The 27,291-nt window shown below is 56.3% G+C and overlaps 1 protein-coding gene across 4 annotated transcripts in view; it reads left to right on the top strand.

Moving 5' to 3' along the window:
* GRIK3 (glutamate ionotropic receptor kainate type subunit 3) overlaps positions 1–27,291 on the top strand; it is a 161,607-nt gene that overhangs the window by 71,505 nt on the left and 62,811 nt on the right. For all 4 annotated transcript variants that reach the window (XR_009462897.1, XM_059729452.1, XM_019489926.2 and 1 more), the window contains exons 2-5: positions 14,330–14,506; positions 18,078–18,335; positions 18,895–19,076; positions 23,160–23,213. Coding sequence is in view for 3 of the 4 variants with exons in the window: in XM_059729452.1 (XP_059585435.1) it covers positions 14,330–14,506; positions 18,078–18,335; positions 18,895–19,076; positions 23,160–23,213 (671 nt within the window). In the remaining variant the exon portion in view is untranslated. The remainder of the gene's footprint in view (positions 1–14,329; positions 14,507–18,077; positions 18,336–18,894; positions 19,077–23,159; positions 23,214–27,291) is intronic.

The following is a 27,291-nucleotide window of genomic DNA, read 5'->3' as shown; positions in this document are numbered from 1 at the left end:
TTGCTGGGTCCTCTCCCTGAGACGGAGAAAGAGCTGATCTTGCCTCCCACTGAGCTCAAGGAGAGTCTCGCTGCTGTCTCAGTCGGCCCCATCAGCAGCTCGCTCGCAGGTGTGCAAGTTCCGGTGGGGGGGGGCCCATTGCAGCCCTGGAGTTGGCTGCAATAAGAAAAGGTCCCGTGCAGCTTCCTGCGCCCTCCGCATGCCTTTCCCTCCCCTAGTCCTGCCCCTGCCCGAGCGGAGCTGGGGCTGGCAGGCAGCAGGGGCAGGTGGGCTGTGCAGCCCGAGAGGCTGATTCCCGCGCGGGGGAAGCTGTTTCTCAAGGTGACGAAGCCCCTGTGTTCCTGGCAAGGTCACCGAGCGCCGTGCGTCGTGCCAAGTGCACAGATTACAGCTCCACGTGAGGTGCCCGCTCACGTGCGTCGCGCCTGGGAAGTGTTTAATGGGAAAACTGCTCGTCTGGGCAAATTTCCCCCTTGGTTTCGCTTTGCAAGTGTTGTGTGCAAGGCACCTGCCTTCACCATCTTCCTGCTGCCTTGTCTGTGCTCAGCATGGTCCCCCCCATCAGAGGGGAAAAAAAGGTGACTTAATTTTGGTCAAATTTTCTGCATTCAACCAAATGAAAGTTTCCCCCAGTTCTGTTTTTTGGGGGGGGGGGGGGACTACAAGGGAGGGAAGCACCTCATTGTCCCTGGGTGAACAGCTAGAACGGGCAAGGCAGATCACTTTACAAAAGAAAGGAGAGGAGGAACTCTTTGTCTTTCTGGGGGAAGACGGGAGATGTGCCCACGCGCCAGGCAGGCAGCTTGCAGGGCAGGGCTACCTGGCTCCTGTTGGAGAGAAGATGGTAATCCTCTAGAAAAGCCACTGCTCTCTTCCAGGCAGGATCCCTTTCTGCAGGACGGGCCGGTCCTCGGCCGTGCTGGGGAGTCCCGATTTCGCTGCTCGGAGGGTGGCCAGGCTTGCGGGGAGGGCGAGCAGGGCAGCGCGCGGGCGGCTCCCTCCCTGCTGCACGCCGCGTGCCCGGCTCCGCGCTGTAAGCTCGCCAGGGAAGAAGGCGCCCGCTTGCTCCTGGGAGCAGGGCAGGGAGCCTGGCTGGCCGGGCCGAGCAGCTCCTTCCTCAGTCTGCGGCAGGTCGAGGGCCGTGCCCCTTGCTCGGAGCAGACGGCTGCGTTGCCCGTGTCCCCTGGCATGCTCTCGTGGCAGCGCTGGCGTGCACTTGGCATGTTTCCCCCTTGAACCACGTGGAAATGAAAGATGAGGAGGCTGAAGTAGGACATCTCCCAGGGATATCTTTCACCTGTCCCTTAGCACGGAGCCGTGCACTCGCTTGCTTCGCACTAGGCCTGCCCGTCCGTGCCGCGCGGCCTCTGAGACCTGTCGAAACCTATTGCAAACCTTCGATCTTCTCCTGCAGAAAGGGCTTTCTGGGCAAGGTTGAGGGCATTAAGCAGAAACAAATTTTCCACAGGACCCTTTCTTCCTTTGTGTTTCTCTCCCTTTCTTTCCTTTTTAAAGACACTCGAGTCTAGCGTGACAAGATCAGTAGTAAAAGGACCTCGCCGGGCTGAGTCGGGGGGTGTCGGTGCTGGCGTGGAATTCATTTTCCAACCCATGCAACGGCGTCAGCGTGAAAATGCCTCGTCTATTAGGAGCAAAGTCGGAGCATGTGGCATAAAAAGCGCATAAAGCTGAACTGTTAAATATTTAGGGCAGATGATGAACAGTATGTCATAATATTTGTTGAATTGCATTTGCTGTTCGATGCATCTTCTCACTTAAAACCCTGACTTTTGGAGGCGGCGACAGAAGAATGGAAAACAAATCGGTTGACTGCCGGTATTTGGTTACATTGTAAATGAAGTACAGGATTTAATTTAGATTTTGTAAGGCTAATATTGCATGCTAAATACCAGGTGGATATTAACATGTATTAGCTGAGGCTTAGCAATGCATAATTAAGAGGCATTTAATTAACATACAATACTTCTAATTTAATTTTGGTAGAATCTTTTATTTGGCACTTCATTGCGAGTGGCACGTAAGAAACCTTTCGTGTTGCTCTCATGCCGGGGCTTGCCTGGGAAGGAGCTGTGCTTGGCACGCGGCGGGCCGTGAGCAGCCTGGGAGCGTGCGGAGCCGGGCAGAAGACTAGCGGGCGAGAGCAAGTCATTCGCGGAGCCCGGTGCCATCTCGGGAAAGGCTCCTGCCGACTGCCGTGCTCCGTCTCTCGGGTCCAAAGGACTTTAGCGGCATTAAGCAAGGCGCAGATCTGGCACCGGCTCTTTGCGTTCCTGCAGAACGGGCTGGAAGAGGCAGCGTTGTAGTTTCTCACAAGTTTAGGGCTGGACGGGACTTGAACCCCTCTCAAAGACTTCGCCCCTTGGTGCTAATCTCTCGACTCTGGCTGGAAGGGGCTGGGGGGAGCATTGAGAGGATTGCTTTTGGGTCATTGAGAGGATTCCTCCGTTTTCCTGCCCTCTCTCTTGCGATGGATTTGCCCCGGTGTAAGTGTGGGGCACGTCTGCCCCGCGGCAGCTCCGGCACCGTCGGCGCGGGTGGCTAAACCCATTGCAGGTGCAGCTGAATGGCAAGACAGCAGCAGGTGAATGCGCCGGAAGCAGGGAGGGCGACCGGGGAGATTTAGTGGCGGTGCTGAGCTCTGTAACACCTAATAAAGACAAGCACGCGGTCCTTTCCTGTGCCGCAGTCTGTTACAAGCCCAGTCAATCTTGCGCGTGACCCTGGATTTATTTCGGTTGTGGCATTGTTTTCCTGCTCTGTATTTTGCTTGGACTGCGCGCCAGATGGACATCGCCCATAGCGCAGGACTCCACTGCAGGCCAATAAAACACAATGAAAAATATATTTATGGCCGTGTTGCCTAAAAAACTGTATTATAGATCCTTAATAATTTTAAGCTTTCAAACAACTTTTTTTCCTACCGTGCATTACTGCTGAAAGCGTGCTCGTGGGCCAAAGACTGGCTGTAAAAATGACATCCCTGGGTGCCTGATTTATTCTCCCATCAGTGATTTCCAGGGCAAATTTGCTGAGCTTACACAAGTCAAAATAAGATTTTTTTTGTGTGTGAGAGTTTCTCATTGCTCGTGCTGGCAGCTCAGCCCGGCGTCTGGAAACAGCAGCTCCCAACGAGCGCCATCAGGGCCGAGACCAGAACGCATCCGCCTCCACGACGCCGGGAAAAACCAGCTGGCTCTGCAGAAGTGGGAGCGCTGCTGGAGACGCGCAGGGACCGATACCAGGCTTCGGTTCTGCCTTCGCCCGTTATGAAAAGAAACCCGGGCTCAGCATCTCCAGGGACTGACGGGAGGTGGCTGGCAGGTCCCGCGGTCCAGGTGGATGTCCTGAGCCCCACATCCCTGCCTCGTGCCTTGGGTCGAAGTTGGGTGGTTGGTGAGAGCACAGGAGGGTCTGCGAGAAATGTCGGGGGCTCAGTGGTCCGTGGCTCCGCCACGCTGGGCAACCGCCGAGGTCTGCCGATCGTTAGGGCCGCTCGCCGTGTCACGCGAATAGGCTGTCGTGTCCCAAAGAGATCTGCAGACGCCCCGGCTGAGACGCCCCTCGAGAGGTCTGGCTTCCAGGCAGCGGGTGCTCGAGGCATCCTCGAACCCTGGCAGCGAGTCCGGCGGAGACCCCGAGGCCGCCCGCCGCTTTATAAACGCTCCACTCTTCTAAAGTCTGCTTGATGCTTGCTGAGTTAAAAAGTTCCTTGGCATTTTCATTGTCCTTATCTTGACAGGGCCCTAGTCCAAGGAGATTATGGGTAGCTGGCTTTTTTATAAAAAAAAAAAAAAAAAAAGAAAGAAAATAATGAGCTTGGTCAAAAAAATGCCCATTTCATTTTCATCGTGTTTTATGCAAATTAGAAGTGTAAATACCATCAAGAAATCTGTTGCTAACGTAATTTGTTTCTGCTGTAGCACTGTTGAAGGCCTTTGATCTCAGATTAGTGCTTTGATCTGCTCCCTTGATCAAGGTTATGCACATGCTGTTTGCAGTCGATGCTCTTTCTCAGATGTTAAAAAAATATAGATATAAAAGAATGGATGGCTCAAAGAAATACCAGAATTAACATTGCCGGTTAGATGTCACACGTCGAAGAGTGGAAGTTTAACTTCCAGAAACTACCGTACATGCACGCGTGTACACACAGGTGCGTGCATGGAGATGTACACCACACGTGCATGTGGGTAGAGAGAGAGCTGCGGCTGGTGAAACCTGGCCCACTTGAATGGAGGTCCAAAAATCTGCTCCCTGTAGCAGACCTGGGCCCTGGAAACAGCAGCAAGAGCTGAGTGCTTTTTGCTGCCTTGTTTTCCCCCTGGACCTGGGATCAACGGCAACACCTGCATTTAATCCCCGGCAAAGCGCAGTTTTATCTAGGGCTGCCAGCTGCTCTCGCCACGTGCGAGACCTTGCCAGCGAGCTTTGCAGAAAGGCTGCCAGGATGCGGGGTGGCGGGCCCGGGGGGACGCTGGACCCGTCGTAGGGAAGGAGCCTCCGGGCGTGACGGCTGGTGGGGTAGGACACAGCTTTTATGGGGGAAATTATCCTGCATCTGTTGCATTGGGGGTTTCTGGCACCACACCAGGCCCTGTCTGCACGGCAGGTCTCTGGTCTGCGTAGCTCGTTTGAATCTTTCAGGGCAAAGGCAGCTGGTGTCCCCCTGACATGGAGGGGGAAGTTCGCCCGCAGTCACGGAGAGCTTGTGGCCAAGCTGGGACCAGAGCCCAGACCTCCCAGGTCCCTGTGCGAGTCTGAACGATCAGACGGCCCGGCACTCCGGTTGCAAGCTCGTATCCTACACGACACTGCAAATAAGGGGTGAACCACGTGCCTGCGTGTGCATACGCACGTCTGTGCACGCCTCTATTTCAGACCTGGCATTTCAGGTCAGTCGTAACTGGTGACGTCTCTACATTTCAACGCAAGTGACCCCCTGCCCCTTCGCTTTCCGGCCGGGTCCCCTACAGCAGCCGGCAGCCCCCGTCCTGTCCCATCCCGCCAGCTGGCTTCCAGGGCTCTGGTCCCGGCGATGCTGGAGGGACGCCCGTGTCCGCCACCACCGCCCTCCACCCCGCGGTCTCCAGGAAGGATGGCGCCCTGCCTCAGCCCGTCCCTCCCTGTTTTTTCATTAAAAAACAAGACTCCATATTCCATTATTTTCTCATTTAATGGGAGTAAAATGCTGATACGTACATTTTACCTACGGTGTTTTTAATCAGTTAATTTAACCAGAAACATTAATAATGTATTTCTTTGCCACTTGACTGCTCATCTATTAAACAGATTATACACAGAAGAAGAATGTCACCCCCCTGTGACATGAAGTATCTAATACAGTGCAAATGAAATAAGATTTTGCATGTTTAATGCCAAAATGAAGCAAGAGGGAGATATTGTCTGCTGGGAACGCATATCCCAGGGTGGATAAAAGCTACTGCAGCGGGCTCTTCTGTCCTGGCAAGCAAGCAGATACCTCCACAAAGGACATGCACATCTTCTGTATTTCATTTTCTGCTTGGATTGATTTTCTTGGCATTTCTCAGCAAATTCCTAGATTTTCATTAGGCTGCAGAACACGGCTCCATCCCAGGCTCTGGGAGGCTTCAGGCCCAGTTTGTCAGCTCTGCCCCATTACCCAATGTGCTGGTTTTCTTTCAAAAGTATAATTGATGCTACTTAAAGCAAGAGTGCAGCGCGGTGCCTGCTGGATGCAATTCACCCCGGTGTGAAGGAGCCACGTGCGGTAGCTCGCCGCCTCCAACTCGCTCTTCGTCAGGTCTTCGGTGGCCTGGGAGCCTGGCACGTACCCATGGCAGGGGCTGCGTTTCGCTCTCGGAGCTTGCCCCGTGCCCACCGTGTGCCTCCCTGGCCTTCGCAATGCAGCGGTAGCAGCGCAGAGCCTCGGGCACTTCGAACACGTGCACGCACAGTGCATTCGCACGGGAGCTGGAAGCGGGCCCTGGCTCCTCGTTCAGCGGTGCAGATGGCATTTCGGGTGCAGCGTGCAAAGCCGGGGCACTGACCCTCCCAGATGAGCGCCGTGTCACAGCGTCCGCGCCGAGAGGATCCCCTCTGGACGGAGAACAGCTCCGTCCTGTAATAATCGGCGGCTGATCCCCTCCAAAAGTTTCTGTTTCATTCAGTCCGGGCTGCTGTAGCCTCACATTGCCTCCCATATGCCGCCGCGTTGCATCACATTAGGCAAGCGCCAAGCTGAAGTGACAGGGCTGACGCACGATCACTCGGCGTCTCGGGGACGGGGATCCGGCTCCTTTCCCTTCACGTTCTGTCAGAGCCGGGCGCCAGCCCTGTGTCCTGCAGAAATGGTTTTCAGTGCCCTCCTCAGAGGCCTGGCTTGCAAACGCTGCTTGTTGCATGCAGAGGAGAAGGCGCCACCGCAGGCCCTTGTTCCTACCCCATCCCTGGCGCACGGGGTGGGGGGCCAGGGCCTGGGAAATCCTGGGGAGGACAGGAGACCCGCTTCTGCACTCTTGGATGCTGGGAATTTCCACGTTGCAAAACCAGTCTTGGACCATTTGATCCTATTGCGTTCCTGCCTTTTCCTCCTCTCTTTTCTCATTTCATCTCTTCCCCTCTGCTTGCTTTCAGGGTTTCTAGCCTCGCAGGTATTGACTCTCTCTGCTGCGGGGAGTGTTTACACGCGGCACCCCCTCGGCGCAGGCAGTTTCCCCTTGGGGCTCTTTCTGCCGATGTTGACCTCTTTCAGCCTTGCTCTCAGCTCCCCGGGCAGGCAGCCTTGCCCGCGGGGTGGCACCGCTTCCACCGAGACACTCCATTCATTTTGCAGGCATGACTTTTCCAACCTTTTCCAGCCCATCGACATTCGCCCCCTTCCCCAGGACCGTACGGGGGACGGTCCAAGCACAGCCTGGCACGGCACGCAGCTTCGGTCCTGGCCTCGGAGACCACCATGCTCGCGGCCGTCAAAGCTCAGAGCCGCGGGCAGAGCGGGTCCTCCGACGCCTCGCCCTTGCTCGGTGCCACCGCCCCGCTGCAGGGATCGGCCTGGAGGAGTGGCTGATGGCATGCAAGTCAGGGGTCCGCACTGAAAACTGGGATTTCTCACCCCCAAATCTCTCAAACAATTTCCCCCGATGCATTTTTGCCCTTGCTGAAGTCAGCGGAAGAATAGGATAAACCAGAGCAAAGACAAACCCGCTCTTGGAGCTGCGTCCAGAAGGAAAGTGGACATCTCCAGGTCTTGGAGAAGACGCGACGGGCCAAATTGAAGGGGTCCTGGCGGGACGCGGGCCTTCACCCCGGCCCCGCGATCTAGGCAGCCTCACCGCGGTCTCGGCAGGAGCGAGCACTGCTGGCGTCCTCGCCCAGAGCTTTTCCAAAACAAGTGTTTCTTGCAGGATGGCACATATGAGGGGACTGTCAGGGAGCTGTCTCGATGTGTTAGCAACACTGTCAGCAGGAGAGAGAAAAGTGTTATCAAAAATAGCTGTTTTTCAAAGCTAAGTAACTCAGCAATTTTATCCGGAGTAAAAGGTAGGAGACGGCACCACCAGCTAAGCGCTGCCGACATGCCGGCTCCCGGAGGGGGCTGTTTGCTTTGTTAAAAAGAAAGAAGGAAAACGCCAGGAACACTTTGACCGTCTCGGGCGTTGAACCGCTGCAAAGCTAAAAATAACCGAACGGCGCTGGGGCGAGAGCGCGACGAACCGCGAGCTGGATCCGGGGACGGCGGGGGCAGGCGTTGGGCCTCCTCCTGGAAAGCCGGGACCTGGGGCCGTGGGGCTCGTGGGGCTTGGCCGCGGGCTGACGTCGTTTCTCTGCGATGCGGAGTAGCCGTACCGCTGGGGAAGGGGCTGTGCTGGCCGCGCCGTGGGGTCGGCGCCCGCATCGGCAGAGGCTGGGTTAGGCCTCGTGCGTGTGGGAGGCACCGATCCTGCCGCGGGGCTGGGAGAGGAGGGTCTGCATCCCGGCGTCCGTCCGAGCCTCCCTGCAAAGCGACGGCACCTCCGGGCCCTTTCCCCAGGCACTTGGAGCAGCCGCTTTGGCGTCTCACCTCTGCAAACGGCCCGGCTCCAGCAGCCCTTTGGCTGGTCAGAGCCTAAAATAAAACAAAGGGAAAAGGAAGACAGTTGGTTCTAATTAGTCCATTTGCTCATTTGCTGATTGACATTCTCCAGAGAGCAATTAGCCGGCTTTAAAGCCAAAAGAGAACTGAATCGGTATTTAACCTGCCTGGTGATTGATATTTAATATCCACAGAGACAGAAGTAACAAGGCAGAACATCCATTGTTTCCCATGACTAATGTCTGACGATCTAGTTTCTGTCTCTTCCAGACCCCGCTTCTTCCGCCGCGTCCTGCAGCAACTTCAGGAGCCGCTTTGCTTCGTTTTGCCTGGACATTTCTGTTCGGAGAGGGCAGAACAGGCGGCTCTCGCCACTGACCCGGAGGAAAAGCATTGTCGCTATTGGCATAATTATTCATCAAATCAAACCTGGCATCTCGATGTGGCCCTAATCAGCTAATGAGTCTCGCATATCACCAACTTTCCAAGCACATAACGGATCCTCCCCAAGTGCCCGGCGGACTGAACCGGGATCAAGCTCTGTCTGCCGGGTGTTGACAGGGTGGGTTGGTCTGAGGATGCTGGACGGATGCATTGTCATGCACCGGGGGACAAGAAACGCTCGGCCTACCGGGCGCTGGAAACCCTTCCCTCCAAAGCAAAGCATCTTTATCAGGGACAAGTTCAAATATGTTCTTTTGTGTTGAGAAAAAGCAGCAGTTTGACGAGGAAGGGGCTGTTGCAACCGAAGGCAGCTGCGTGTTAGAGCGGGACTGTCTGCAGTTCTCCGCCGTGATGGGAGACATCAGTGCTCCTGAGTAATCCTGTGCCGTTCTCGGCCCGCGTGCCTGCCGTCTGTCTGCGCACGGGCACAGGGCGCTGCATGTGCAAGCACGGGCAAGTCGGGCTGATTTGAAGCATATGATTTTGGAGATGGGGTTTTGCCAGCAAAAAGCAGGAGGATCCCTGCGCACGCAGGGGAGGAAAGCAAGGGCTGTGGGGGTCGGGGTCTGACCCTTGTGAGCATCCCCATCGCCACGTGCAATCCTGGAGGAAAAGGAAGGTCCTCGCCCCCAGATCGATCGCCTGCCGCCCGAGCAGACGGACACACAGTCAATCTCCACTCGAAGCTGCTCACCCGGCATCGACAGGAAGCGATCCGTCGCGCCGCCGCGGGGGAACGGAGGGCTTCATCGACCGCTCGAGGAAATGGCACGGCTGCTTCCAGGATAAACGAGGCAGCCGGTATGGCCGCGCGTATCAGGAAGGTGCCGCAAAGCATCCCTGCAGGACTGCAGTCGAATCGACTGGGCGAGACCTCGGCACAGCCATCTTTTATCTGTCTGCAAAGCCACGGGAGGTAAAGGAAGAGGGAGCCGGAGAGAGCTGTGATCGGAATAGGCAAGGAGACAACACCGAGAAAAGGCTATTAGCACTAAATCAAGTGAACAGTAACTCAATTAATCTCCAAGACATTTGAAACACTTAAAAAAAATAGAGTGGAAGGAGAAATGGTCTAGAGCAATGCACCACGCCGAAAGGACCCGCGGTTTTTGGTGCCTCGTACGAAGCGTATTTATAGGCAGTCCATAAAAGTGGATACCTTTTTATTGTTGGGGGGTTTTTTTTATAGCCCATTGACTTTCAATATTTTTATAAGAGCAAGGTCAGGGTGAAGCCAGCATCGGAAGAGCAAGAAGTACAGGCCGTGGAGACGCGGGGGAGCTCGGGGGAGCTGACTTTCTCCTCCTCCCTCTCCGCCTGCCGACGCCGGGATGCTTGCTGTTGTGCTCATTCGGGAGCTGTGGTTTCAGGAGAAACCCCAGCGGAGTCGTGAAGATGGGGGTGGTTGGTCCCCGGGGGGCTGGGCTGCAGGGGCCAAATGACAAGAAGAAGCTGGGAGAAAGGTGGTCCTGTCCTTCAGACGCCGGGCTGGGACTCGGAAAAGCTGGGGCTGTCCGAGCCTCGCGGTGCCAAACCAGGCACGTCATTTAATCCAGTTGGCCCTGGCTGTCCGTTGCCCAAATATCTTGCCCCTGCTTGACCTGAGGAAGAGCACGTTGTGCTTGAACGCTTGTCTAGCATCTCCCCACCGTGCAGTTGGTGCAAGAAAAGGGATCACCCCAAATCTTGCTGCTTGCATCCTGCCTGGGCCATCGCATCCCCGCGGGCACCCCTGTGACGGCTGCAACCCCGCGAGCTCCGCAGCAAGAGGCTGCCCCTGCACAGGGAGGGAGTCGCTTGATTTGGGGCCTGTGGACGCCCGGAAATCATGAGAGCTCCTCGCGTGGCCGCTGGTGCTGCCGAGATCAGGGTTCGACTGCGCTAACAGCTAAGGGCGGTTTTCCTTGTCGAATGCAACAAACCGCGGTGTCGTGCACAGGTGCCGTTGTCTCCCTTTGGGAGCATCCACCTGCACGAGCTGGTGTCCCCGTGTAAGCGTACGTCTGGCCCTCGAGCAGCCCTTCATCGCTTTTACCAGCAGCGGGGGATTTGGGGACGCCCCGTCAGCCACGCGTGAACGGTCTGTGCTGCCAAACCGGCTGATGCGCCCTCCCCATCTCACCGCCCGCCGGTTGTGAACACACGCGCACTGCAAGGGCGTGTGCAGTCAAAGAAAAGCTGGGGGCAGAAAGCATCTGGCTCTGCCGTGAGCTGGTGAAAGACTCCTCTCGCGCCGGGGGGAAATCTCTCCTTTCAAATATAAGCGCTGCTTGTTCTGATGCTGGATGCGCTGCTGTCAGAGCTGCCGAGGAAGGACCTCGGTGTGAAGTTTTGGCTTTTCTACCTACTTTGCATCAGACTTTGCAGGGCCGTTTGCCCCCCTGCTATTTCCAGACTCTCCTTTGTCCCACCCAGCCGGGGCATCGGGTCCGCCTGGACCAGGCAGATCTCCAAGAACCGCGGGAGCCATGCACTCAGGCCTTGTCCCTCATTTCCTCTCTAGCACCAGCCCATTTTCTCCATTTTATTAAAAGGGAGAAGCTGTGACAATTATTTTCATAATTAGCTGGCTCTCCAAATTAATGCCAATTACGCTATGTAATCGGGATGAAGATTATGCATTAATCAACTGTTCCAAGCTAGTTATTAGACTCTTTAAATAATGATTGTGAAGAATGCGTGCAAAGGAAAGGCGCGCGAGCTTGGCGAGCAAGCAGCAAGCGCTCCAGGAGAGACGGCAGCAGGGGGAAGATCCCGCGGCCCCCTTTGCAAGCAGACGAGGATGTCACATTGCCCCCGTGCTGCTGCGATACCGTCACACACACATTATTGGCGCCTGTCAGCCTTCTCGCGGCTCGGCCCTAAATTGAAAGGGTCGCACGGAAAATGCTCGCATGAGTCCAGGGGCCCAGAGCCCATGTCGAGCCGTGAGCAACCCCTCTCCTGTCGATGGCTGTCGGTGGTGCAGAGGATAGCCATCCTTTCTGGCTGCAGAGACGCGTGGACGGGAGCCCCCAAGTGCGTTGCTTTGCCCTGCTCTGCCGGGCGGCTGCTCAGGCCGATCGGATGGAGAGGTCCCGTCATGGTTGGACTTCCCACGTGGCCTGTGCTGCCCTCGCATAACCGAGGCTGCAAGCCACGGGCCAACGCGGCAGCTCTGTGCTTCGGTGGGACCAAGTGGCTTCCCCCAGCCCTTTACTCCCAGGGCCCCTTGCTCTCTGTCCTGGCCGCCCAGGCAGTGGCACTCGCTGAGGCTGTCCCTGGAGCACGGTCCAGTTGTCACAGAAAAGCAAGGTGTAACCTTCACATGACGGCTCTGTCAGGATGGGGATGTACCCGTGGGCCAGGGGCCGTGCAGTCATGCCACGCGCAGGGGGTCTGGTCTCCCCAGTGGGGTCGGGACCCGTGGGCTTGATCCACATGCGTTGGCATCAGCGAGGAGACGCGCTGCTGAGTCCAAGGGTCTGCGGCCAACACGTCCCTGCTGCAGACCGCCCGGTGCAGAGGGGAGGGCAGCCTGCGGAGGTCAGGAGCGGGGCTGCAGGAAGCCCGGTGAACAGAGCGGCTTTAGATGCATGGGTACAAGCGCTTCTTTATTGCTCCTCGTTGCATAAATGGCTAATTAAGAATCGGCTTCCCCTGCTGCCCTCTCCTTGCCCGCTTGCTCGGCCTAGCTCAGCGCTGCATTGCCAGCTGGAGCCCGGGCTGACGATCCACTGCACACCCGCCGTGCAATGTGCTACGGGCTGAGCCCACGTCCCCACGTGTGCCCGGTGCCCGGGCCAAGGCCGCAGGTGGGACGTGGCTGTCCTCCAGCACGAACCGTCTTCGTAGCTGGAGGTTTCTCAGCCACGGGGGATTTTTAATGCGATGCTCGAATTAGAGACAGCCCTTTTCAGGCTGCCTGTGATGCTCCCTGTGCCTGAAGAAGGGTGTTTGTACCCGAAAACTTGCAAAGAACAATTTGTCCAACTGTTTAGTTGGTCTAATAAATGATACCACCTCCACCGACAGGCCCTTGTCTGCCTCTCTGCCCGGGAACCCAGAGACCATCTGTTACCAACCACGCTTGCTTATCTCAAGCATCCCTTAATTATCTTGGCTGGCTTCTCAATTACCTCGCACCGGGTCTGCGTGGCTTCCCACGGCTCTGGAAGGGCTAGAGACTGTTTTCTGTGCCTCGGAGAAGAGGAGTCGTCGTTACCTAATTTACAGCCTGGCTCGTGTCAGTGAGCGGGGGTGTCAGCGTGGAGCCTCATGGACACAGAGCCGAGCCATGCCCTGACCCGAGGCTGCTGACCTACGATGGCATTAGCGGCTTCGAGCCCCGGAGAGCATGCCTTCATGCTGCGCGTTGTGGAGTAGCCCAGCTGGTAGCTGTTGGTGGGCTCAGACGTTTCTGCTCATCTGAGATGTGAACTTGCAGAGCAAAAGACGAGGAGAGAGAAAAGATGGGACGGGGAGTGCTAAAAATAGGGAAGGACCAGGAGGGAAGCGAGGAGGAGCAGAGAGCAGCTGCAGCTTGCACTCGGGAGCCCTTCCCTTGCCACGTCTCTGCATTATTTACACGGTGTGACGACTGCGCCGGGCGAGGGGAGCGGGCTGTCTGCACCACGGCCGACTGGCGAGATGTCACGGCACGCCAGGCAGTGGCACCGGGGGAAGCCATCACCTACCATCGTACTTGGGCAGGAAAGGCTCCACACTCCCAAGGGTTCACGCCCGGCTGGCCTTCCTCCCCTCCCGGAGCACTTCTTGGGGTCTCTCGACCTGCCCCCACATCGCCAGAAGCAGAAATCTTGACATCTCATTTTATTTTGCAAGCAGATCATACAAAAAATAAAAAGATCAGTCGGCGCTCCTTCCGGTTTGTTCATTTGGGGTCTCGCTTTGCCCGCGGCCGTGCCTGAACCGCGCGCATGCCAGCTGCAAAGTCACAAGCGAGCATCACCAAACGAGCTGCTCTCGGACACGAGCACACGCGGACGCGGCGAAGTGCGGACCAGGCAGCTCCGCCTCGTTCGCCAGCTCCTCGGTGAGACCTGCACAAAGGACCGTGCTGGAGCGATGGGAAGAGCCGTTGCCCATGCACGATTCGGGAGGAGATGGCTCGTTTGACGAGCATGTGAGAAGTTGACTTTGCTTCTGACCTTGAATTTCTGCTCAGGTTTTAGCGCCAGCTAAGTAAATCAAAGCCAGTTCAAAGCAACATAAGCAAACCAATAAAAGAATCCCTTCAAATGTCAAAACCCCACTCTTTGGCAGTTTCTTTTCTTTTTCCCCCCAATTATTGTTAACCCCCAAACAAAGCCTTTCCTGCAAGTGGCTTCGGTTTGGATGAAACAGGATTTTCTGATGGGGAAAAAAGGTTTCCTCAGAAAGCCTGTGACCGCGGCTCCTGTCTGCACCCTGTAATCTTCTCGCACTGGCTCGTTAGTAGTAAATGCCACTTGTGTTCGCGGGAACGTCACGGCGGCGTTCGTCTCGGGCGCGGGGAGCGTTTGTGAAAACCAAAGAGAACTTAAGCGACATTTCCTTTTATCTGCGTTTTGAAAAGCAAGCTTTGTTCCTGAACACTGGAAAAAACATCGCCGTGCTTGTGCTGGCCGGTCTCCTTTCGGTGTGCAGTGAGTGTCTTGCAGCGCTTGCTTCGGGCAGAATGTCTTTTCCCGATGGGGGAGGGAATACGGCCCCGGCGGGGGGCCGCAGCCCTGGCGTAGCTGCGACAGGCCTAGCTTTGCATGGGGCTGTGGAGGATGGGTGGCTGGGACCCTCACCTTTTGGCCGACTTCTTTCCGCGCTGTCTTGCAGGGGGGATCTTCGAGTATGTGGACGGCCCCAACGCCCAGGTGATGAACGCCGAGGAGCAAGCCTTCAGGTTTTCTGCCAACATCATTAATAGAAATAGGACTCTGCTGCCCAACACAACGCTAACGTATGACATTCAGAGGATACACTTCCATGACAGTTTTGAAGCCACTAAGAAAGGTAAGCAGGCTCTTTATCGGTTATGTGGCCAACCCTCGGGTGAAGATTCGCGCTGTTTGGCTTGAGCAGAGGTGGCTTTTGCTCACATCGCTAGGAATGGAGAGGTTATTAATGGACTGCTTCATTTATTTGAGAATATACTCATTTCCTGCCCATTTCCATCTTCCTCCATGGCAGCCCTAAGGTGGTCAGGCTCAGCATACCTGCAAGGGACTGGTAAAAGCCTGTGGCAATAAAACAGCTCAATGAATTTTGCATTCCTTCTCCCCTGAAGAGAAGGTGCGGTGCAGAACATGGTGTGCATGCCGTCTGGAGCACACCTTTGGGACAGACCGCTCGCTGTTCAGCGAAGGACATCGTGTCTACGGGGCGGGGGGGCAGACAGGAGGGGTATAGAGGCCAGCCCTATGCATTGCTAGCATGGGGAGATGCTGGGCAGACCGCTCAGTCGCCCACGCGGGGGGATGCTCTTGCACCCTGGCCTGGCCACGGTCGGAAAGGAGGGACGGCCGCAGGGCCCTGCAGCTGCTCCGCCCGGGGCGTGCTTCTCCTGTGTAAACCGCGCGATGGTCTCGTTACTAAAACAAACAGAGCAAGGCGCACGTTGAACCACGGTACGTTCTTCTTGCAAATGTTCAATCTAGATGACGTTCGCACCGCAGGAGACTCCGAGCGTAGGAGAAGCATGAATAATCGGAGCTCTCTCTCCTCGGGGTCAGGAGCGATTCCCAATGCCTCGCTCTGTATGACAAGCCCAGGGGCACTGAGCGCCCTTCGTGTGCGCGGGGGGATTGCCTGGGTCTCCAGCTGAGCTGCTCCAAGTCCCGAGAGGTCACCTCGGGTCCAGGACACCAAGCCACTGCCAGGGGGATGCTCTGCCCTGCACCTCCTGGCCCTAATATCAGGCTTGAGTCACTTGACCATTTCCCTGCCGGGCTAGGCGAGCTCTCTCCCGCTCTCGCTGAAGTCTGCAGCTCTTCATAGCAGTGACACTAATGGGATGTGATGAGTAAATAAGGTGGTTTTAACCCGGGCTCTCCCGTCTCATTAATGTGCTATCACCTCGCTCGTTTGCATTGCTAGCTCAAGGCTACCCAGCTTGCCCAAGACATAGAGTCCGTACACTCACAGTAAAAGAAGAGATAAAACATGACGATGAAACAGCATTTGAGCTGGTGGCTTGTCCAGATGTTAAAGAGTGTTTGCCTGTTATCATATATGCAGGCTCTTCTTTCTTTCTTTCTTTCTTTCTTGGTTGCTGTTCTTCTGGTTCGCACTTTTTAAAAGCGCCTGGGTGTGGTGCAGCAAAGCTGGGTCCCCGTGAGCTTGTGGCTCAAACAAGCGTGCAAGAGTTTGTTTGTGCACCACAACCTCCAAAGACATGGTCCAAAAAGGCTCAAGCCTCTTGAGAAAGTTTTCCCCCTTTTCTCTTTTCTTGTTCCCTATTTTTGGTGGGTTTTTGTGGCGTCAATCATTGGCACCATTTCAGGTTGTGCTCACCTCCTTAGAGACCCTGGCCTTCCGGGGGTATTTTGGCCCTAGGAGAACACTTATCCAGACATTTTGAGAGCCTCAGGAAGGCGTCTCTCCAAGTCTGACCTAGGGCTGGGCACGGAGGTCCAGGCCCTGCTCTTTCCTTCCACAAAATGTTCACACTTGGAGAAAAGGCAGCCGGTCCTTCTGCGCCCAGCGGGAGTTGTCCCCGTTGCTGGATAACCTCCTGTCCCAGCTTCCCGCGGTGAGGGACTGCAGGGTGAAGGAGGATGAGGGTTATAAAGAAAGTGCAATGTTTTATGAGAACGATGTGTATGTTTTGTGTCTGCATCCAGCTGTCTGAGCTGGCGGGTCGAGGGGCACCGACACGGACAGGTGCTAACGCGTAGCAAAAGAGCTTGCCAGGCATCGGGGCCGTTCGGGTTTTTTGGTCTTTCTTATCTTGGACGTTTCCCTAAGGCTCCCCTGACCCCTCACTGTGCCAGTGTGGTGCGTCTCATGCGGTGGTGAACATCTGGCAGGAGGGCACTGAGGGGAGCTGCAGAATACCAGCACGTATGCACGCGCGCGTGTGCATGTGTCCACCAGCTCCATGGCAGGAAGCTTTTTTGTGTCCTGCACTACTCATCACATCCAGCTTTCAAGACAGGTACCGGGAGCCTCCGAGGCTGCATTACACCCCACGTCTGCAATACAGATGGACTTTAATTAAGTACATCGGGATCCCTGTTCTGCTCTGATTGTCCAAGATAAAGTATCTGCTGACTTCTGAGAGCATTTTATCTGAGCTGGTAGAAGAGCAGGCCCCGTAATGACCGCTCGTTAAGTGCTGCCAGCTCAGCGCGCCAGGTCCCACCGCTCTCAGCTGCTGCGCGTGGCTCCGAGGAGCTCGCTGCTGCAACCCGTGTGCAGAGATGCGTCTTTATCTTGAGCCTCTAGCTTTCTCTGGTGCAGGATGTGTGGCGATCACGTACGCTCTCGTTCCGTACGCAGCGGGTGAGAAACTCTGGCCTCCGTGAAATCAATGACCCAAATCCCTTCCGGTTTCATGGGACCCTGGTTTCATCCACTAGTCCAATGAGGGCCAATGTCTTTGGCGAGCAGGCCACAAATCGCTCTCACGCCCTCTCCACTCCTTTTCCTCTGCTTGATTTTTCTGTCCGATTCGCCCTGTCTGAGCTGCTGCTCTGCTTTCTGCTCCCTGGCCCGTCTGCAGCTGCGCTGCCTGCCCCTCCGTGCGTGCCCGGGTTGGTCACCCCTGCCCTGCACCGCTCACTCGTGAGCAGAGGGAAGCATCCAGCCCGTTCAAGTCAAGAGAGGAGAGAACAAACGCCCGGGACCGTGCTGAGAAGCACTCAGCTCCTCTAGCGACAGACCCTGAATGGAGCAAGCGCTAAGTGGAGCCTCCTTGAAGCTGATGATTATGCAAAAGGCTCTTGTTACCTTGATTTGCTGAAGGAAGGGCTGGATCCTCCAGTCGGTCAAGTGGTCATCCTCCCTGCGAGGGGAAAGAGTCAATGGAGGGCCCTTGTTCGCAGGCGTAAAGGCTCAAGGACCCTGCTTGCCAGCAATAGCAACTTTTCCAGTGCCTCGCTCTCAACCATTATCTTTATTGAGCTCGATGCCCTTATAAATGTCTTTTATTTTCCAAGGGAACCGCTGCGCGTGCACGAGCAGAGAGCACTTTTCAGAGCGAGGTGAATCAGCTTTTGATTTCACGTAACGAAGCTGTCTAGAGCTTGCTGCTAGCCGCTTCTGCTAAAAATCCAGGTTTTCGGCTGAAACCCAGCGTTCAAACCCCCCCTAAGACTCTCACCGGCTGTGCCCCTCGGTTTTCAGAGCATGTCGCACCCGATGCCATCATTTTTATGGCAGGAGAGGTGTTGGGGGGTCGCTTCCCAGATGCCTGCGGCGATTGTGCTGGTTGGGGATGGTCCTGCTTGGAGCTGGACGACCCCTTCCAAGCCTCGCGTGTTCTGCTTGCATGCGGTCCTGGAGGGAGGGCTGCCCCGGGGCGGACGGGTGCGGGAGGGATGTTGTCTGGTGTATTGACAGCTTTGATCCCTTTCTATTGCAGCCTGTGACCAGCTCGCTCTTGGGGTGGTAGCAATATTTGGGCCTTCTCAAGGCTCCTGTACCAATGCCGTTCAGTCCATTTGCAATGCACTGGAAGTCCCCCACATACAACTCCGGTGGAAGCATCACCCGTTGGATAACAAGGACACTTTCTATGTCAACCTTTACCCTGACTATGCTTCTCTGAGCCATGCCATTCTGGACCTCGTACAGTATTTGAAATGGAGGTCAGCTACCGTTGTGTATGATGACAGTACAGGTAGGTGAAGGAAGAGCTGCTGCAGCTTCTCTAGCGTGGGTTCCTTGTAGGGACTGTCCTAGCGCACCCCTCGCGGAGAAAACCCGCGCCATGTCCTGCAGTTGGGCCGCAAAGAAAGGTAGGAAGTCCTCGTGCGCTCACCGCCGGACCGCACAGGGTCCTTGGGTTGCTGCTGAAGCTTTGCATTCACGGCCAGCTGGGCACTGACGGCCCCGGGCACGGCCACCAGCGACCAGGGCCGGGCGGCAGGCCGACCTCTCTGGCGCTCTCGCTGCAGTGGTTGCTGCCGTGTCCACGCGCAACAGGACTCTTGCGTGGAGTTTGAAAGCTCGTCCCAGACAGCTCCTTTGTTGGGACAGACTATGTTATAAAATGCTAACGAGGGGGACGGGGGATGGGGGGGGCAGGCACGGCCGTGCAGAGCTTCCCTTGGAAGTGGGGTGCCCGGTGCCCCCTTGTCCCCAGTAGGATGAAGGCCCGGGGCGGCGGAGGGGAGACGAGCGCGCCCTTCCCTGCGTAACGCTGCGGTTTCTCTCTCTGCGCCCCGCCGCGCCCTAAGGCCTCATCCGGCTGCAGGAGCTCATCATGGCCCCGTCGCGGTACAACATCCGGCTCAAGATCCGCCAGCTGCCCCTGGACACGGAGGACGCGCGGCCGCTGCTCAAGGAGATGAAGCGGGGCAGGGAGTTTCGCATCATCTTCGACTGCAGCCACCTCATGGCCGCGCAGATCCTCAAGCAGGTGAGCGAGGCGGCGCCCCAACTCGAAGCGGGTTTCACCAACGCAGCGGTGGGGCGAGGAGGGGCCGGTCCCTGCTTGGGCCCCGAACGCCTCGCAGAATTAACCCAATTTCCATCTCATTTGGTCTTTCAGTGGAAAATTGGGATTTTGACCCTATGAAATATTTCCTGGAAAGTGTCTGGTTTCTGCAAAGGATCCAAAAACCAAATGACACTGGAAAAACTCCCCAAATCACTACAAGTAAATAATAATAAATGCCCACAGAAAATGAGTCTCCCACGGAGGGAAATGGGTGCGGCTGCCCCACTGCGGTTTGCACGCCGTGATCCCCAAACGCGCGGTCCGCGAGGACTTCGTTTCCCCGCCGCGCAGAGGTCTCCCGCTCTTCCCGTAGTCGTGTCCCCGCGCTTGCTTTGTGCTGCTTCTTGATCCACCTTGCCCCAGAGTCTGAACACGCTCATCCTGGCACACGACGTGAGCTGCTATACCTCTGGCTAGGTTTCTTTTGAGCAGGCATGCATGCACGCACACACACGTGCATTGACACAAGGAGCACACGTCTGGTCAAAATGGAAATGCCAAGAAGAATATCACATTCCCAGGTCCTCGCATTGCTGTGTTGTGCCGTTCTCTGCATTTGAGCCTAGATGTCAGTGATTTTCCAGTGACCTGCCTTCCCCCACCCCGCAACTCCTTAATTCCTCCGTCTCACATGCCAGAAGGCTTGGATGCCCCCCCGCTCTTCCTTTTCTGTATGTGCCATTATGGTACGGGGTTGCCAGGAGGCCAAGCAAAATGTTTGCTATTTTTTAACTTCCCTCGTGCAAACATCAGTGTCATTTATAGCAGCCCAGTGGGACACCAGGCCCTGATTAAATGAACCTTCACAGGACCGAGCAGCTCAGCAAACAGGCGGCGACTGTCCCGTGCAACCCCCGTGCCGCTGCAAAATGAAGAGAAATGCCCCGAGAGTGCAGAGAGCCCAGGACGCATTGCCATCTCCTGCCTGTTACTTTAACATGCTGGCTGCGTTTGGTGCTGTTCACTTATTATGCAGTTTATTATAGTTTATTGTGCCATCTGCTCCACTCCTCATCGTGCGGGAAGAGGAGGGGTGGGGGGTGGGGGTGGGAGAGAAGGAAGCTTCCCTGCGTCTCCGGCGGGTTTTTTCCAGGACAACAGAGACTTCTGCTTGGCAGCGGTGCATGGATTACGTCTGCCCGCGGACCCTGCACCGAAGTGCGCCAGGGTGTTGTAAGCCCCGTTCACACCTTAAAGTGGTGTCTGCGCGTATTTGCCCAGCCAGCCGTGCAATGCCGGCTAAGCCGCCTGTTGTGCACAGAGCTGTCCCACGGCCGTGCTCACACGTGCGGGGACAGACCGGTCTGTCCTAGTCCTCTCTCGTCCTCGCTGCTGGGCAGTGAGAAATGCTGACGTGGAGCAGCCAGCCGTGCCTGGGAAAAGGAGCCTCTCTCCTCTCCATGGAGCAGGTGATGGAGGAGCTAACTGCCACTCGCCATTGGGGTCTTCCACCTTTCCCCCTGCAGCGTTGCATTCCTGTGCGCTGTGAAAAGCCTCGAGTCCTGGCGAGGAAAGGAAGGGATGCAGAAGGTGCTCGCCAGAGAGAGACGTTTTGGAGCGGGAGCCTTTCTCCTTAACCGTGCACAACAACTCTGCGTCGTTTCCTTCTGCAGCCATTTAGCAAACACTGGCAATTAAACACATGCAGATCTGACCTCTACCGCGTCCTCTGAGTTCTCCCTCTGCTCTGACTGGTCCAATGCAATGCAGAGAAGGGCAGGAGTCCTACAGACCATGCCCTAAAAATTAAGGAAAATAAAGTAAAGTAAGTAAAATACACATTTGAGCCCAAATCCCCCAAAGCAGTTGTTGATCCAGGTGTTTGCCTTGCCTTAAAATGGTCCAAGTTTCAGGAGCTGAGCGTCCGCCTGGGCACCCACGAACACCAGTCGTGCCTCAAACCCTCCGGATCTATTTAACATGTAATAAATAATCCCCTTAAGTCATCAGCTTGCAGGCAACTCATAGTTACCTGGAGCGGCACTTGGGACCCCAAGAGCTTTCCCAGTACGGGGATGCAGAGGAACTTGTCCCACGGCTCGCCGGCCAGTGTGGGCTCCTTGGGATGACACGAGGGTTAAAGCATTCACGTTTTTGGCCTCTGGGACCAGCAGACTCTTTGGCAATGTCTGTTAGGAAGCCAGGCTTTCTTAGCAGGCCTCGCACAGTCCCCAGGTATCTTCGATGTCCGTGTCTGCATCACTGGTCGATGAACCCATTTGCTCCCTGGCTTCTCTCTTGCCCGTCTCGGCGGGTGGCTGTGCGTAGGTCTGTTAATGTTAGCACAGCCCCCACGTCCCCTTCTCCTGGGGTGTCTCTGTGGCTTCCCCTGCGGCATCCCCCCACACGCTCCCCTTTTCCCCCTTTACAAAGATGGGGTTTATTCTGCCCTCGGAGGCAGCTGCTGCATGCACCAGACAGGAGGACTGGGTCTGATCTCTGCCGCTCTGGGGTTGCCCGGGCTCGAGACCTGCTTGGCTTTGCATTCGTATCCAGGTCACAGAGAGGCAGTGGGAAAACGTCCCACTTTGCAGCCTGGTGCTTGGGCTCTGCTCCATTTTTCCAGCTCTCCAGACCTCCCGCTTGCTTTCAAACTGTCTCTTTTCCTCGGAGCTAAACTCTGCCCTAGTAATTTTAGCAGAGCTGCGCAGAGAGCAGAGGGAAGCAAAGCCTTCCCTGTTGCACCCCAGGTCAGCTGAAGCCCCGTGGCTGTCAGGGATGGCTTTAAAGGGCTGCCCAACCCTCCGTGCCATGAGCAGAGCCCCCGGCAGTGTTTTCCGTGGCCTGTGCTGTGCTTCCCCCTCCGCCGAGCCTGCGGTGAAGTGTGTGTAACCCTGGGCAGGACACAGAGCCAGCCCGTGTCCTGCTCGACGGAGATGCACGCCACTCATCCTCCCTCTCCCTGATGAGCCCCCACGGAGGAGCTGTGGCAGGAGATGCTGAAAGCCGGGGTCAGTTCGCCGGTTGCCGCCTCGTCCAGGAAGATGCCGATCTGCGGCTGTCCCCAGCTCCGAGGAGCCAGGCAGCTGCAAGACAGTCACAGCCCGTGGATCTGGCTTGGGTTTCAGGCTCGCTGCACGAACGGGCTCGCCCTTCGGCCCGGCCCCGCTGACATCCAGCCTGGCCTGCTTGGAAGCGCTTCACGCCGGGGCGGGTGCCAGCCCAGCCCGGTGCCAGCCCCGAGCAACTACTCAATTTATATTCATTGATTTGACTCTATTGATGACACAAGAATGACTCTCTCTTTTTCCCCCCCTTTTCTTTTCTTTTTTCAAACCCTGGACTCTAAATGGAAACTTTCCCGGGGTCAGTGAGGGAGCCGAGTGCTAATTATGCTCGTCTGTTTATTGTGCTCAGGAAGAATGGGCAGATAGTCATTTTCTTTCTTAATTAGCTGCATGCCTGTGGAAGGTACAAAAGAGCCACACAAGCAGCGGGGGAGGAAGTTGCAGATGAATGCCATGCACCAATTTAAGAGAGGGGGGGAACAAGCTTTTCCCTTCCCCTTGCAAGGTCGGTGCGCAGTGCAATGACTTGGTAGCAGTCTGTTTCGTGCCCCTGCCTCGGTGGCCACGAGGCTGCCCGTCACCCGGCGTGGGAGCGCAGCAAACACCGACGCTGTCTTCCCCTCGGCCCCAGCCGGGCCAGAGCCAGGAGCTCAGACAGAGCCGGGGTTTTGCTCGGCGGTGTCTGTGCACGGATGCAGATGCATGCTCGCAGTCATACGTCCTTTTTCCCACACCTGCAACCTCTGCTGAGGTCGGCGGGCGCGGGGTGCTCCCCGCACCGGTGCAAACTGAGCCACGAGACACAGCGCCGCGCACAGGCTCGTGTCTGAACACGAAGCACCTGCCGAGGTGCTTTGCTGAATTGGCGGAGCCCCCAAAGGCTTTGTGCCCTGCCCCAGCTGCCCCCGTGCCTACCAGCCAGCCTCGAGCTGCTTTTTGCTAGACGCTCGTGCTCTGCTTCTCACTAACCAGGTTCTCCCCTGCTTTTCTTAAGGCCATGGCCATGGGGATGATGACGGAGTACTACCACTTCATCTTCACGACGCTGGTAACGTATCGCAGCTCTGCCTTCCCTCCTGCCTTTGCGCCGCTCCCCGGATGAGGTGTGGGGGCTGCAGGCGGCCGGAGAGCAATCCCGGGGGTGGGGGCGCCCGGGCTGCGCAGCGGGGGCCACGGCGCCGCGCTGAGCCCCGGCCCGAGCGCAGGGGCCCTTCTCTTGCAGCGGTTACTTGCTGAAGTGCTGCCCGAATGCCCGTGCTAAGAGCCAGGCTCTCACGGTCTCTAAATGCCACTGATTTTACACCACGTCTACCACCCTTCGTGTCTGAAGGCACTCCAGATTTACACCAGGGGAGGGGAGAGGAGAGACGAATCTGGCCCTGGCAATTCTTCAGCCCTTTACCCTCCGGCTGAGCGCGCGCGCGCACCGCGGGGCCCGGGGCCGTGGGAGCAAGGCGTGCGGTGCCGGCGTAACTGGGTGCCCATCTCCTCCGAAAGCCCAAGGCGAGCCCTGCCCCGGGGGAGCAAGGGAGGGGGCAGATATTTTAATGCTACAGGTTTATTTAACACGAGAAGATCTCGGGTTGAAATTAGCCCTAGTCTCATTAAATACAGGCTAGATCCCCTCTGACTCCAGGAGGCATTTCTCTCGGCGTGCCGTTTCTGTTTGCATTGAGGAGGCTGCCGTCCGGGAGTCTGCTGAATTGCGTGTGATGTTAAAAAACTCATTTATCTTTTTGCCCTTTAGGAACGAAACATAATAAACTAACCCTTAAAAATTGCAAAACTTATTTTTCAAATGCAAAAGACATTTTAATTACTCCTGCTGCCATTATCTATTCCGAGCAGCTTTAAGCCATTCCCAGATAACCTCCTATTAATCAGCCCCAGCTGAGCCTATAGAACATTTCATGGGTAGGTAAAGCCTGGAGGTGAAAAGGAAAAAAAAAATGGAAAAAAAATTATAATAAATTAATAGATAAGCAATCACAATTAATGCCACTTTCCTGAAATAACAGTTACATCACGGGAAAGATATTTTAATCTGTCACTCCTCGAGGCAATGTTTTCCTAGCTTGCAATGCATGTGCTCCAGCTTCTTCCCTACTAGACCCATGGGGTGCTAATGAATTAGTCTATTATGCTATACTGAATGTTTCTAAAAGGTCCCTCGTCAATACTGAGTACAGTGCATCAACATTTGGCATAGGATGCTTCAACATTTTGCCAGACAGCCAGGCTGAGCACAGTTCGCCGAGTTCAACACGAACGGCCTTGTCTCGAGCTCCCTCCCGAGAGCGGTGGAGGTGGCAAAGGCTGCGGCGCCAGCGCTCGGTGTCACAAGTGCACGAGCCCCGGACCCTCTCTGGCTCTGAGCAGCCCCAGCGCCCGCCGGGCTCGGGGGGTTTGGGGCAGCGGGTAGGGTCTAGCTCCGACTCCCTCCTGCAGCTGCCCTGGGAGAGACGAGCACGGAGGCAACATGGTGCTCAGAGTCCCTCTGTCTGTGCACGCAGCTTGGCCCGCGGCACTGCCGTGGGCTCGGGCATCGCCATCAAACAAGCGATGGTCTAAGGTAGGTGTGGAGGAGAGGAAGCCAAGGGGGAAGGAGCAGACGGGTGTCACGGTGCTAACGCTGCCGGCGCCCTGTCTCGGCCACTTCTGAAGACAGCCCAGGACTGAATCTGCAGAGTTGCTTGGAGGCGGATGAGCTAGATCCCCCAAAGGCATTTCCCTGGACGCGACGCTGCCACCATCTCTGGAACGTGCTTGATGACGGAAAAAGCATCCCAGGCATGATTTGCAAACCTGGGGGCTTCACAGTGAGTGCCTGGGGCTGGATTTTCCGACATTTAAATAAAAATCAAACCTAGTTTCCTTGCTTAGGCACATAAGTGAACATAGGTGCTTGGGCCCAGCTGCAAACAAGCGTGTCATCTGTAGGAAGCAGCACGTCAGCGACCCAGAGCACGCTGAGTCCGTCAGTGGCCTTGCCTGAAATCGGGCTGAGGGGCCAGGCTGCAGAGCATCGGCATCTCGTACGGCTGCGCTGATGCACAGACAGGGACCCCGCTGGCAGCGCCATCCCCGGAGCGACTCGCTCTACGGGAGCCCGTGCAGGGAGGTGCGGGAGGGGTAAGGCGGTAGGGGAGTTTCCAGTGCAGAAGTCTGCAGGGTCGAGACCAGCCCAAAACGAGCGCCCTGTCCCGCGTGCTTGCCAAGCACCTGGCTCCAGGGATCCCTGCTCTCAGCCGGGAGCGGCTCTGAAGCAGCAGCGAAGCTGGGAAACCCCGGGGAGCCGGGACATGGGGAAGAGGCAGCTCAGCACGTCTGAGAGGGGAAGCTCCAGGAAAAGAGTGAGATGACTTTGCCGCACCGAGATGCCTGCCAGAAGGAAATGCAGATGAGCTGGAAAATGGGACCAGATGCTCCAGCGTGCGGATCAAGGACAGGCAGGAAAAGAGGGGCCAGAAGGAGCGTGCGTGTCAGGGGCACCTCTGCCATTTCTGCAAATCCACTTGGCTTCCTAATTGCCCTTTATTCCAGGAGGAGAGGAGTCGAATTGCAGCTGAGAGGTAAAAGGGGGCAGAGGGGAAGGTCCCCGGAAAGGCTCCCATCAGTGCACCGAGCTGGATCGCGCTGCATCGCTTAGAAAGATGACATCCCTGCCTGATTTCCAGCCTGCCCTTTTAACTGGGGCTCTGGTTTGGTACCTGCCATTTTGCAAGGGAAAATAATTGATCCTTCAGGGCTTGACATTGATTAACGACTCCATCATCTACTGTGCGGGAAGGCATGGCATCCATCAGCTGGGCATTTTGTGGATGCCAAACAGGGGGCCACCATTTAAAAAAAAAAAAAAAAAATCTCTAAAAGCTTATAAAAAGAAAATAGCTGCAGCAATTCCTCACTCTCCCACTGAGCATGCAGGCTCGGCTGTCCAGGCTGCACTGATTTTAATGGCGCTTTGATTCGGGCATTGCTATTTGGATGTAGTGCCTTGTCGCTGCTCCAGACAGGACCACGTCCACGAGAGGATGAGGCTGCCAGCAGGGTCCTTCCATCAGTCTGGGCATGCACCGAGATCACAGCTGCATTGTCAGGGGAGATCTCTGTGCAGCCTCTGACAGGCTTAAAGACTTGACAATCCTAGATCCATCAGTGGAAAATCCCAGTAACCTCTGCAGCACCCTCCCTTCCCCCCCTCCACAAAAGAAAGGAGGTGTGCAAGGGAGCCATGAGCATCTTTCTAACGTCAATGCACCCTTGGGCAGAGCTTCCACGCCCTGCAGAGCTGTGCCCAGAGCTCACACACCCCAGCGCTGCCGTGGACCAGCTCACGAAACCCTTGCAAAGTGCTCCCTGGGGTACTAGCTTTGCACAAAGACTTTGCAAACCAGGTCTGTGTCTTTGCAGCATGCTGCCAAGAAGGGACCCGGTTCCAGCGCAGCACTGCAATGGCATCATTGCAGGGTCCAGACATACGCCAGGGTCCCACGGGGCCAGGCGCTGTCGGCACACGGCACGGGACGATAGCTCCCTGCCCCCCAGAGCTTGCCGGACACAACGGGGATGAGCTAGAGGCAATGGGCAGAGCTGAAGCTGACCGCTCTTGGGGCAGGGAGCTATCGTCCCGTGCTGTGTGCGGACAGTGTCCTCTCCAAGCATAGCCCCACAGGCTTCTCAGGGACTTGCTCAGTGTCTTGTTTGAACCAGAAACCTCCTCCCGCCTTCATCAGGGCTTCTCATGGGCCCGTGCCCCAGAGTCAGGATCACATTATGACCGTGGCAGTGCAAATGTGGGGACCCCGAGACTGCGAGAGACTGATATGTCCCCTGCCTGAAAGCCCCCACCTCCCATCATATCTGCACAATTAGCCGCGCGTTTCATCAGCGGTTTTACTTAATCCTTCTCCCAAGCTCAAGGCTCAGTTGAGGGGCAGATATCCCCCACTCCTTGCAGACGTGCAGCAGTGCTTCACAAGGGGCGATGAGACACAGCCCTTCCTGGAGAGCGCGTGTCCCGTGTCCCTTGCCTGGCACCAGTTGCTTGGCTGAACGGCTCAATCGCCGGCTGTGGCAAGCACAGGCTCCGGGTACGGGCTGGTAGAAAGGGGAGGGAGCCTGCC

Source organism: Alligator mississippiensis, chromosome 6 (genome assembly GCF_030867095.1).
Source record: "Alligator mississippiensis isolate rAllMis1 chromosome 6, rAllMis1, whole genome shotgun sequence".
Classification (NCBI taxonomy): Eukaryota; Metazoa; Chordata; order Crocodylia; family Alligatoridae; genus Alligator; species Alligator mississippiensis.
Note: the sequence above shows the minus strand (reverse complement) of the source record. Positions and strands in the feature narration are given on the sequence as shown.